This window comes from Primulina huaijiensis, unplaced genomic scaffold (assembly GCF_012295235.1).
Source record: "Primulina huaijiensis isolate GDHJ02 unplaced genomic scaffold, ASM1229523v2 scaffold40239, whole genome shotgun sequence".
NCBI classification, from domain to species: domain Eukaryota; kingdom Viridiplantae; phylum Streptophyta; class Magnoliopsida; order Lamiales; family Gesneriaceae; genus Primulina; species Primulina huaijiensis.
This window is the reverse complement of record NW_027359504.1, coordinates 17,061-30,758: the sequence shown is the minus strand read 5'-3', so window position 1 is coordinate 30,758 and position 13,698 is coordinate 17,061. Positions and strand designations below refer to the sequence as shown.

The following is a 13,698-nucleotide window of genomic DNA, read 5'->3' as shown; positions in this document are numbered from 1 at the left end:
ATATTTACTTATAGTACGATTTTCTAGGCACCACACCATTTAAGTTTTCCATGAGTTCATCCATCCATAACTAAACACAATTAATTAAGGTAAGAATTTGTGTGAGATGATCTCACGGGTCTATTTCGTGAGACGAATCTCTTATTTGGGTCATCCATGAAAAAATATTGCTTTTTTATTGTGAATATCGGTAGGATTGACATGTCTCACAGATAAAGATTCGTGAAACTGTCTCACAAAATATCTACTCATAAATTAAAGTGGGTAAGACATCTTAGGTCAGTCCCAATACATGAAATATGTTAACTGAGATGACAATATTTATACTCAAACAATCTAACAAAGTTATCAAAATTGACTAGATACGTCATGTCGTCCAACATAAAATAGACAAGTCGAGTTAGAAATTTCTCGAACCGTCCATTCCGCTACCCATTCTGAAGGTATTGCAATAAATCCCAAATTGAATAGAAAGCCACTGTACATAGTTGTATGATATTGAAACGCATTGGAATAAACATAACCAAAAAGGATTGGGGCAAATATCCGTGTAGTCCCCTTATTCTAACACCTCGTAATGTTCGAAAATTGAAAAAAAAATATATTTCTTGATACAAATTAGGTACTATTTTAGTTTTTCTTCTATATTATACTAGCTACTTTGCATACGCAATACGTGTCTGTACAGTTTTTTTTATAATTATCGAGAGATTAAAGTGAAATTTAATAAATTATCAAGGGTCTAAAGTGCTATGCGAATTAATGTAATTAAAAAAAAATTAAAACAAAAGTATTTGTTGGAATTTTAAAAAATGAAAACAAAAGTGTAATATTGATATCACATAAAGATAAAATTGAAAGAACTAAAATCAGACCAGAACACTATTTCTGTTTCTATTATAAAATTTTTTAATAATAATAATAGATATATATAAGTTAATTTGATTGAAGCTGGTTGTTACTGGTGGTCTTGTTTGTCCTATAGTGGATCTCAGATATGGGCCGTGGGCCCAAAATGACGACCTTGGATAATTGAGTGAAGAAACCAAATCTAGTGGGGCCTTCTTCATCTGCTAGTGGCCCGGCTCCATTCGTCCATGTTAAACTCTCATTGAAGTTTCTGAATTCACTATCTCAAACAAACTACAAATCACAAGTCTTTTATAAAACAAAGCTTGATGAAAACTAATTAGAAGTTAAATAACTTTCTAGTCAATTACTCGGTAGTCCACTACATCAAAAACTAATTTTTTTGACTGATTCGATTTCTTGAATCCACATGTATTATTTGAGCATTTGCTCACAAAATAATAGTACCATCTCCATTAACGAATTCAACCTACGAGTGGTCGGTTGACCCCCCATAACTCTCGCAACTTTTCTTTTCTTTTCTTTTTTTCCTTATAAAATAAATAAGCACGACTAAATAATGAGAACAATAACAATATTCTAAAAATGGAACTATTATCGAAGAAAAATAACTATGTTTGAGTGGGAGCTAAGGGTGGAGATTTGATATACTTTTGTCACATAATCAAATTCGGAAACTAGTAGAAATTATTTTCTAATGATACAATTTCATGAAGTTTCTACTTGAAAACTTAATAATTGTTCCACAAGCAATCAAGGTCTATGGAAGAAGTTGAAATATCTGCAAATTCTTGGTCCTCAAAAGGCTTGAATCCAGCCTCAAGATTGCCACTTTCCTGTAAGAATTCTGGCCTTGCATTTTCCCTCGTGCTTGCTCCATTATTCTCCAGCAAGATCTTTAGTATGGACTGATCTTGGATCATGGCTGAATCGGGGTCAAGAATATTTTTATGAAATTGAGACGAAATATAAGAATTTGGAGTTGATGATACTTGGGAGAAATGAGATGGAAATGGCGAAAAATTTCGATGATCCTCCATCTGAGTGGAGAAACAGGGCAAGTTCGACACTTGGCCTTCGTTGAATCTTCTTGTCTGGTTCTCATCAGAAGATATCTCCATCAATGAAGGTAAAGCTGAGGACTGTGAGTCCGCACCGTAATCTAGACCTGATACATGGATCTTCTTCCCGCTGGAACTCTTCTTGAAGACTCTACATATTACCCATTCATTCTGCAAATTCAAGAAGAGAAGAAATCTTTAGACACAAGTAACCAAGAATCGTTAAAAAAACAGAGGAAGCTTGGACCTTAGCATTTTTGGGGAGATTGCACATGGAATTCTTGCCCTCCAGTCTATATTCATGCATAACCCAGTCACTCTTTTCACCTCTTGGAGCCCTTCCCCTATAGAAAACCAAAGTTTTCTTCATCCCGACTAACGTCTCCGCTCGAAAGATCTCCTTATCCTTTCCGGTGGCCTTCCAGTATCCCGCATCCGTGGCTCTATTTGTCCTCAACCCAGTCGGGTACTTCCTATCCTTCAAACAGAAAAAGTACCACTCCTTTTCTCCCATTTTCGCCTTCCCTTTAATTCCAAGATCAAAAAATTAATCAACCTGACGCCAAAAAATAAAAAATAATTGCCATATTCATCTATTTACTATCACTACACTTACATGGCAAATCCCAAGGCTCCACCTTGTTCAGATCAACCTGCCCAATGGCTATGGCGCTGAAGCTAAAATCAAGAACTTTAGCAGACAAATAATGAGTTATGAGCTCCTCGTCCGTAGGGTGGAACCGAAAACCCGGCGGCAGTTCAATCTGCTCATCAGAACCACACACATCTTCCATTCCTGTTACCTTTTTAGATCAAACTACTTTTTTTTTTTAACTTTCTATAGTAAGAATAAAAATGGAATTCTCAAATGGAGCATTTATATAGAATTTTTAAATGATAATCTGGCTGTTTGGATGTGTGTAAGAGAAAGATATGGGAGGAAAGAAACAGGGAGAGGTCTCTTAACAGAAAGATTGAGAGGTTTTGTGGAATACAACTCCTAATATAGTTGTTTTTTGAGGAGATATAAAACGTGGGAATCATGCAACCAAATTTTTTTCTTATGTAATATTAAATAACTAGTGTATTTTTTCCGTTATCTTGCTTTAATATACGTATATATTAAATTATAAGCTCTTTATTTTGTTGGGTTTTTTTTTAATAAAAAAAAAGTATTTAAAAAGTCTTGTTAGTTACAATTTGTTTAACCATATTTATCTACTTGTAAAGTTTCTATATGTCAAGAACCGCCAATTCAGTTCAAACTGATCTAATAATCCTTTCATATTATCATAATTTTTATTTTACGAGCATGAATAACTCGAAAAATTCGAAGTTTTTTAAATTTTTTTTATTTTTTTCGATTTTTCAAAGTGTGGATTCTGCTAAACTCATTCACAAAATCCAGCTTGTTATCGATCATCGTACGTACTAAGTAGAGTTTTGATATGTCTTCCAACTTGCAAAAGGACCACAACAAAAAGGTAGTTTCTGTTAGGGCATTGGTTGGTGCATTATTCTCGTGATTTAGGTTCGCATGATGCAATAACATGTTCTTTTTTGTTTTTTATAGTCTCACTATTTTTTTTTTGTAAATAACTATTTATCAAATTAAATATAATTCGATTGCAAGGCATAGTTAACTTAACGTCTACATTATAAATTATATGCAAATTAAATGTATATGTTCAAAGTAGGTTGTTACGACATTACAAGTCTTATATTAATTAACCTAATTGTTTTAGGTTGAAAATAGTATATCTTTAAAATGATGTAATATTTTTATATCATGGAAATTAATAATGTTTTTTAGCGGGTGAGAGTTTGTTACAATCGAGCCTCAAATCCGATATCTCATTGATATCTTTTTCGGCAATTTTTGCCAATGGTTCTGCCTCAACCCATTTTGTGAAATAATCCACTGCAACAATGAGAAATTTTCTTTGTCCTGTAGCAAGGGGAAAAGGCCCGACAGGTTCGAGATTCCCCGAGCTCTGGTCTCAGACAATGGGACCCAATTTTCTGGAGCAAAAATAAAAGTATAGTGTGAAGGTTTATCTATCAAACAGTTTTTCACATCAGTACGCAACCCACAGACTAATGGACAAACAGAAGTTACTAATCGAACAATTTTACAACATCTTAAGATCCCGACTCGGCAATGCTAAAGGAAAATGGGGGGGATGATTTTATGCTTAAACTTTTTAGCTCTCAATTAACATTTTTATATTGTTTTCTGACTTGAGCGTCGGAGTGTTTACGCTGTGCAAACATCGGCGCCTCTGACGTTTGTTTGTGACGCAGGTAATAACCCACAAAAATTTCTCTCCACTTGTAAGAATATGATTTATTATTATTAATTATCAGTATTAGTATTATATTTATTATCTATTATGGAGTTCAAAACATTAACAAACATGAGTTCAAAACATTGAAAAACAAGAGTTCAAAACATTGAAAAAACAAGAGTTCAAAACATTGAAAAACAATTGTGCCCAAATTTTTGACTAAAATAATTAAAATATTTTAAAGCATGCATTAAATTATAAGAATTATTCTCCAATCTTACCTATAAATAGATGTTTTGAGAATGAGGGAAGACACACCATAAACCTCTCAAACTAGAGCATGAATGAAGCTTGGACACCTCAACATTTTCTTGAGTGATATTTTCGAGCTAGAAATTCTGTTCATTTTCGAGAGAAACTTCCAGTCCAACGGTTTATTCAAATATAATCTGCACCGTTCATATTACACTTTCATATGTTTTAAACATCATATCAAAATTTCAGCCTCATCCATACGGTCAAATTTTGTGAAACAATTCAGCAAGAAAACTGCTCGGATTTCAACCGAGTTTAGCTAATTTACGGATTTTCGGACGATAAATTCCAGCTTGTTTCTTCTGTAATCTTGGAGCACCTTTTCTGTAAGTGGGCTTATGTTTTAAAGTATTTAAATATGTTTTCGAAAAATCGATCGACATGATATATTCCTTCGATTTGATATATGAATATTTCGTTTCGATAAATTGTTAAGCATGTTTAAATCAATTTCAAATGCATGTTCCTTTCGTTTCAAAATTATGTTGTTTTCGTTTCATGTTATATTCTAATATATATTCTTAAACGTCAATTTGGTGTATTCTAAGAATTATGTTTAAAGGTACTGTTATGATTCAAGTTAGAAATGGTAAAAAGGAAAATTTTCCTAAAACATGATAAGATATGACAAGTTTATGGCCCTGATGCGGTGGGTAATAATAACCGATATATGGCCTCACCCCTTAGAGGAATTACATATAGGGGATTGATCAGTAACACCATGGATAATAAGATGAAATAGCATTGCAATACGAATAATATATGATATGTCTATATGCATATGATAAGTTATGCTCATTGTTAATATCATTTCCTGATTTTGTTATGAATTATTATTGTGACATGAAATTCATTTAATATTTACATAAATATATATATAAGTTATGTCGTGTCTATCATTTTGTCTATTTATTGTTCCGACATTTGTTGAGACGCGGAAAATTTCGAATTGTTAAGATCTATATATGTATATCCTTGTGTTATTGTGATCGATCGTCCCCCACTTGCTGAGTATTTCACAAAATACTCACCCTTACACCTCTCACTCCCAGATAAAAATGAAAAACAAGTTGAAGAAGAAGAGCAAATGCATTTCTGGGGATGGTAACAAGGTTTCAGTTGATCAAGACATACTTTGAAATTTGGCTATCTTTTATTTTTACGTTGTTCGCTTCCGCACTCGTTTGTTAAGTTGATTACGTTGTAAAGACAATGTATGTTTTATGAAAAAGACTGGTTTGGTTGTACACTGTACTACGAGGCTTGTTGATTTACGATCGAATAATTGTAAAACAACGCCGGATGTCAACTCACCCGGTATCGGGACGTGACACCACCAGCTACTTGGACCCGTTTACTAGCTAGCTAGAATATCCTTTTACGATTACTTGAATTCGTTTACGAACCTGTAGAGTAATTCGGATAATCACAATTTTTGACTACATCACTCACTTCAAATTTGTAAGATTGTATACGTATAAAAGTCACAAATCCGTAAATATTTCAAACTGATATAATAACAACGCGTTAAAATTTCAAAAAAATACAAATAGGGTATGTGCCCACAACTAGACTAGGAGTATTCTTTTTCAAATTTGCTATCACATTAAACCAACCATCTCCTCTAAAAAGTCCAAATAGAATATTTTTAAACACATATTTTATAGCATACAACGATAATAAAATTTCTTCCTATCCGAATGGTTCAATATAATTTCAAACTACCGTAAATTACCAAGTCAAATCAATTTAATCAATTATTACTAGGATATTAGGTTGTGCCCACAAGTAGATAAGGTTACATTTTCAAACAAAAATTAAATAAAATGTAAGGTAAATAAACGAATCAATTATATCGATCGTCACACATGTAATTCGTGTGTTCCGTAGAAAAATTAGAGTATAAGTTGTTTTTTGTTTTAAAATTTTAAAAATAAAGTTATTAATTTTTAAAATTGAATGATATGAGAAAAACATAAAATTTAAAGAAAAATGTGGTATATGTTTTATGGTTAAAGATTGTTTTGAAAATTATTAAAAATCTTGACTACCATACAAAAGTTAGTTATTAAAAATATTTTAATTTTAATATATAGTATAGATAACATTAAATATACCATTAATTATTATTATTATTATTATTATTATTATGAAGTTGTTTGACTTGACTTTCTTTTATTCTTATTCAAAAGTTTCAAAATTAATTTTCAAATGTTTTTTTGTTTTTGTTTTGCTATTACAATGGGGTGAGATTTTTTGTTTTAATATGGATATGAACTAATGTTTCTCCTAGGAGAATTTCAAATCACTGAGCACCGTAAGGGTGTTGGCAAATTTTCAAAGGTTTTTACTATATATAAGGTTAAAAAAATGACATTTTTTTAAAAAAATTTTACCCATCTATTTCAAAATTTTAAGATATATTTCTAGATTACATATTTACTAGAGAAAGAAATTATTAGTATAAAATTTGAAACAAACTCATGGGGCATATTTTAACATAGGGCTAAAAATCCTGCATTTATTTAACATAAAATTTCTAAAATAATATAGCTTACTTACTAAATATTTTTATTTATAATTAAAATTTAAAAAAAAAACAAATTATATATTTTGTCATTTAAAAATATTACTTAAATTTTCATCCAGATGATTCTGAAATTCGGGTCATGCTTTGGGGTGGTATACCGTACCGAAAATTATATATCATATATCGTATCGAAAATTACAGAGTAAGAAAATTCATACCGATACCGAAAATTTCGGTACATATAACTAGCATACCGATTATACCGAAATTTTACGGTGTACCGAAAATTTCGGTACAGTATCGATATTTCCCGTTTTATATCGAAAAAATTTTATATTTTTAAAATTTTTATAAATTTATTGTTTTAAAATATTATATATTTTAAAATTTTTATATATTTTTTCGATATTTCGGTATATATCGAAAATTTCAAATTGCATACCGTTACCGTATCGAAAAATTCGGTATTGTTACCGTACCGTACCGAAATCTTCGGTATGTCAAAAATTCGGTATTTTTTCGATATGGTAATCTCGATATATCGAAAATTCGATATTTTTTTTCACCCCTAGACTCATGCTTCTAGTAACACGTCTTATTTACTAAAATCATATAATAAAACAAATGGATTTCCACGACTTCGAAAGTGTGTGCAATTTTTAAAAAATGATTATATATTTTTTACTTGACTAAATAATTATATTTTTAGAGGTTGAAAACATTATATTCTCCGTGTTGTAAAATTAAACTTTGAGTGGGAGTTAAAAAAAAAAAAAAGAAAGAAAAAGAAAAAAGCATCCTAACAAATACCAGTCAATCGGATTATCTACTTACTAATACCAGTAATTAATTTACGAGGAATTTCACAAGTTTCAGTTCTTTTCGTTGAATGGTTTTAAATTTCCAAATTGTCAACACAGTAGAGAAATTTATTTTGGAAATTTGCTCTTTTTATATACCTGAACACGTTTTGAGAGGTTTAAATAATTTTTCTCCTACATCTCATTATAAAATTTATTAATATGTTAAAAAATGATGTTGGGAGCATTGCTCCTACTAACTGTTGAGAGAACAATCGAAATGTGATGTTTGAGTAGTCATAAGATTTAAAATATTTGAGTCAGATCGTTACTAAAAGTTATAACTTTCGATAAAATGACAAATTTTAGTCCTACAATCGATCGATATTAGAGCTTACGCAACTGTTCGATTTAGATTGTTTTGCAAGTTGTATAATTAATTAATGGAAAGAGAATTTTTTTAAGTAAAAATGTAAAATCATTTTTTTGACTACTGAAATCAAATATTTTTAAGTAGTACGGCTGCCGAAAGAGCAGTAGGCAGTAGCCAGAGAATCTGAATCGCTGTCTTAGTTCTGATTGGTTAATGATAAGGCATAACCGGCCTAACTTCAATTTTGACCAATGACTTTTCTTTAAGCAAATATATATCAGGATAATCACCACTAACAGTGGGCCATGTTTCATCTGTTCCGACAGGGTGTCACGAACGGGGACATCCACGTGGCGCCTTATGTCTCGTGGGATGTCTCCACACGTGTGTCTCGATCTCAGTTTGGGTAACGATTAAGTTGATTTATTTTTGAATGATATTAATTTTTTTGATTAAAAGGTTTGAATGGAAATGGACAAATTCAAACTCCCACGAATTTGGGTAAATGGAGTGCTGAAAAGTGTGAAATGGTTTGGTTTTTCAATTCAACTCATCGAATTTGTTCAATATTGCTGGATAATAATTAAGTTTTTATTTAGATCGATATATTTTATTTGAAAAAAAATATATGAAAAATGAATTTCAAATTTTTGAAGTTGTTTAATTGGATTTTAAATTCACTTAAATACAATCCATCCAAAATAAATTTAAATAATTTAAAATCATGGAATTTTAATCTATCAATCGATCCAAACACGAGGTAAGGGAACATATATAATATCTGACAACATCGGATAACGTAGAAAATCCAATAGTCGTTAATATATTTTAATTTACGATAAAGTTGTTGGTACTTGTTGTTGAGAGTTTATTTCGAAATTTGGATAGTATGAATGAATTACAAGGAACGTTTGTAACGCTTTCTTTTAAGAAATGTTTTCTCCCTCACTTTAGTCACAGGATGTGAAAATTTTCTCTCAAGATACAATGGGATAAATTTGTATTTGTAGGTGACTAAATCAAATCAGAATCTGAATGAATTTCTTGAACTAATGATGCCATATATATAGAAATAAAACATTTATTCAGAACGGACGCGACTCTTCATCAAACAGTGCACCTTTGCATGAAAACGAATCATGAAACAATGTGTTGTTTCCAAAGAGTTGCCTTACCCCTTGCGAAAGGTTGCGTGGATTCTGAATAGCTTTTGGGGGCCCCGCGACTTGACTGGACAGGTCGATCCTCGTAATTTTCAAACATAATTCGTTGTCAACAAAATAAATTATGAAAAATTGTTCTAACACTTGTGTACTATAAGGATCTCACACAAAAAGCAAGACTAACTAGCTTACTTTATAATATTTTTCCAATAATTCATTCACATATGTAATATCGAACCGACAACATTCACTCCGATATTAACTATAAATACAAATATATACAGATATTCAAATTTTAATAGTAGTAAATTGGTGTGCTGTCGTTGACCACCAAATTAATTCATACTCTTTTAAGTAAAATTAGTGTAATGGTGAGTAGGGTCGAATCCACAGGGAACGGTAGATTTATTTTTTTTGATAATAAAATTAAAAAGGGGGGATTTGTTTTGATAATTGCTAAATAAAATAACCTAAACTAAAATTACCTAGCAAAAGATACTGAATCTAGAATTTAAAATTAATCGATGAGAATAAAGTGAAGAATTTATTATGAGAAAATACTGATTCAAGGGGGTTCTACTATCTAATTATCTCACTGTTCATCGGTTAACCAATCATTTATTCATGTTATTTCAAGCAATTAACTTTAGAATAATAGGGATAGCCGCTAAAATTCTTGTGTTTTTTTTAAATTAATTGACCAAACCCAGCATCCAGTCAAAACTTACCAATAATCAACTGGGCACGATAGCGTTCCATATTAATTAAAGATAGCATTTTAGTTTCGTGAAAACAGTTAATCCTAAAATCTAACAACCGAGATAGCTGCAATTGAGAGATCTAGTTTCGTCGATTTATTTAGATTACACATGTTATGATAGCACAACACATCTAACATATTGCTACTCACGTACCAATCGTTCATGACAATTACGGATTACTGAATTCATGGTTAGCATTAGAAAATCATACATCAAATTAAATTGTCAGATTAATTGACGTATAACATTCATATAAATAAAATCAGAAATCAACGAATATTTGAACAAAACACAAATATTAAATTAAAGTGCAAAAACCTCACAGTGATAAAATTAAAATAGTAGACTATCCCTTGAATCAGACTATAAAATTAGAGAGAAAATCTTTGAGCCATTTTCTTCTTGTTCTTCACGTAAGATTGGTTGGAGAAATCTCTTTTCTTCTTTCTTGCCGCCTCCTTGTTCTCATGAGATTGGTGGAAGGAAATTGTGTGTGAGATTCTAGAAAATCTGATTTTGCCTCCTCTTTCACGTGAATTGTGGTGTAGGTTATCAAAAGAAAGATTGGGTTCTAAAACATAAAAGACTAATAACCTAAAATAAATCCTAACCCCTAAAATTAAAAGATACTTAGAAAATATCTTACAATAATATAGAGTTTTTTTATGGAGAAAACTCTATCTTGTATTTCTTCCTTGATATAAAAATTCCTTATCTCACTAGGCAGCCAAGGAATTGTCACAAGGCGTGATCACGTCTTATCCAAAAACATCTTCTGAATTTTTATGATCAACTTCTTTCACTAAGATCATATTGACAACTTTAATTGTGATATAAAATCACCCTTTTTAGTCCAGATTTATCGCGAGAGCATAAAACTTCCTCCTACAATAAAATCACACAAAAATGTGTCAATTTAGCACGTTGGAAGTGGTAACAACGAGAGACATGACAACAAAAAATGCAACTATTATGAGCTTATCATAAATATAATTTTAATTTATAATAAAATTATCGGCGTTTGTGTTCTATCATGATCCCACGCAAAAAGCAAGACTAGCTGCCTAGCCAACTTACTTTATATTGTCCCAATAATTCACAATTGTGATAGTAAAATGAACGAGACATTTAGGTATACAACTTTCTCAATAATGTGCTACGGATTCAGTGAACACAGATAAGTTATTGACATAAGATTTTCAAGATTATATACATTTGATTGAAACCATTCGAACTACGTACAAAAAAAAACGAGTGAAAGAACAGCCCATTATTGTCTTTCCAAAATCAGAAAGTGTCATNTTTTTATTTGGGGGTGAAAATAAAATTTTCAAATAATAATTTAAATAAGAGGTGCAAAGAAAATATTGTTTACTTGATATATTTATTCATATGCAAAAGAACAATTTAAATAAGCATTCTCAATTAAATACAACATTTGATTAAAAGAAAAGGAAGTTATTCAAGAAGATCATAAATTTCATACTAAATCCTAAAATATAAATTAAAATTTATTATAAATCTAGTTTTAAAGTTGATAAAATAAAAATAAAAAATGAAATATCTCAAAACATAAAGAAAAAAAAAGGCAAAGAAAGAAGAAGAAAGTATAAATCAAATGAGAACAAACTTGGGGAACAAAGAATGAAAAATTAGGATAAAAATTACGGTTAAATCAAAAGTTGGGAAGAATAATTATTTTCATATTTTATATTTATATTTTTTCTATAAAATTTCTACAATTAATTTTTTTTTAATGGAGGGGATAGCCACATCCGATCTACTCTAATTTATTATATATAATTAATCTTTTTTAAAAAAATTGGGTTACCCACCCAAAAATTTTAAAACTTATCCAGATTGAATGCTCAAAAGATAGAAGAACAGCAACAAAATGTCCCAATCAAATGGCTACCACAATTTGTCATCAAGACAATTAAATCTTACGCCTTTCATTGAAAAATAATGCAAAAATTTGTGTGAGACGGTCTTACGGGTCGTATTTTGTGAGAAATATATCTTATTTGATTCATTCATGAAAAAATATTACTTTTTATGCTAAGAGTATTACTTTTTATTGTGAATATCGGTATGTTTGATCCGTCTCGTAGATAAAGATTCGTGAGACCGTCTCGCAAGAGACCTACTCTTGAAATAAATAGGGACATACCTCAAATACCCGTATTTAATTAATTTTTTTAATTCAGATTTCGTTTTGTTTAGTGTGTTTAAAAGTTTTTAAATTTAATTAATTGTTTAAACAAACTTATTAAAAATCATAAAAATTTAAACATGATTTTAAATTTTATTTATAATATTTTATAACAAAATAGTTATTAAAAAAATGAACTGTACACGCACACTGTATGCATAAAAAATTTATTTTATATGCACGTCACTCTTGCGAAGAACACTAGTTATATATTATAGGCAGCAATGGTTTTTGGTTTGGCTTCTGAAATTATGGCAAATTCGATTAAAAAAATTAATGAATAAATTTCTGTTTAACATTGCTTGGGTTGGGCTTTCAAAAGTTAACACTTCAGCCCAATTATGATGAAAATAGCCCAACAAGATAGAGGTTTACAAAAGACTCATACTGACCCAACATTAGTGAATTGGACTATGATACAATTCCATGATTTTGGGAGGGTGAAATTATAATTTTTGAAATAAGTATACATAAAATTTCAATTTGTTTTCCATTTGAAAGGAAGTGATTTGCCTGCCGTTCTACTGAGTCACAGAGTCAGCTCCATTTTCTCGGTTTGTGCCCGTCTAACATGACGTGTGCACGTCGGTACATTTGAGTCACCTCTTGTTTCGGCATTAGAAAGTTGGAGAGGGTTCGAACTCATCGTTAAGTGGTACTTACTAACATATTTACCATGGCTAGTCAGGTCAATCGTTTGATTTGGTGGGAAGGAATGTTCCGTGGTTGAAACACACTCGATGGACATTTGTGCTTGAGTTATCAGAGATAAATGATCAATAGATAAAATTACAACCAAACATTTGATGGGGCAAGAAAACCAATTAACTTGGAAAATTATTTGTTTAGAGATTGAGTAATACAAGAAACAATATTTGTTTATGGCATAATTTGCAGCTGTAATAAGAAAATGACTCGAAAATATTATGAAAGGTACTATAAATTGACCTCTGTGTATTGACAATGAAATCGATATGATGATTTAACGTTTTTTTTTTATTTTTTATTTTGCTATTTTGCGTAAATTACCAAAAAAATGAAAACGACATTTATCTAAGAAGAAATGTAACCAAGAACAAATTATTAGTTGTAAAACACTACATCATTATTTCTTTCTCGAGTCTCTTGTGAGAAATATTTTTAATATAAAAAGTAATATTTTTTTTGATGGAACGAGTCAGATTAGATATTCGTATTATAAAATTAACTCGTGAGATTATCTCATTGTAGTTCTTGTGTTCTTGCTGTTAATACCAAGATTATTAAGCATCAAACTTATATATCTTCATGATAAGATATGTGTAACAATACTATGATTATTATAC

The 13,698-nt window shown here is 30.5% G+C and overlaps 1 protein-coding gene across 1 annotated transcript; it reads right to left on the bottom strand.

Moving 5' to 3' along the window:
* Positions 1-1,466: 1,466 nt before the first annotated feature.
* LOC140969137 (NAC domain-containing protein 92-like) lies at positions 1,467-2,947 on the bottom strand. Its single transcript, XM_073430391.1, has 3 exons — positions 2,548-2,947; positions 2,179-2,456; positions 1,467-2,102 (listed from the first exon to the last, which is right to left on the bottom strand). The coding sequence occupies exons 1-3, from the start codon at positions 2,723-2,725 to the stop codon at positions 1,602-1,604; spliced, it is 957 nt and encodes a 318-aa protein (XP_073286492.1). The 5' UTR covers positions 2,726-2,947; the 3' UTR covers positions 1,467-1,601.
* Between the last annotated feature and the right edge of the window lie 10,751 nt (positions 2,948-13,698).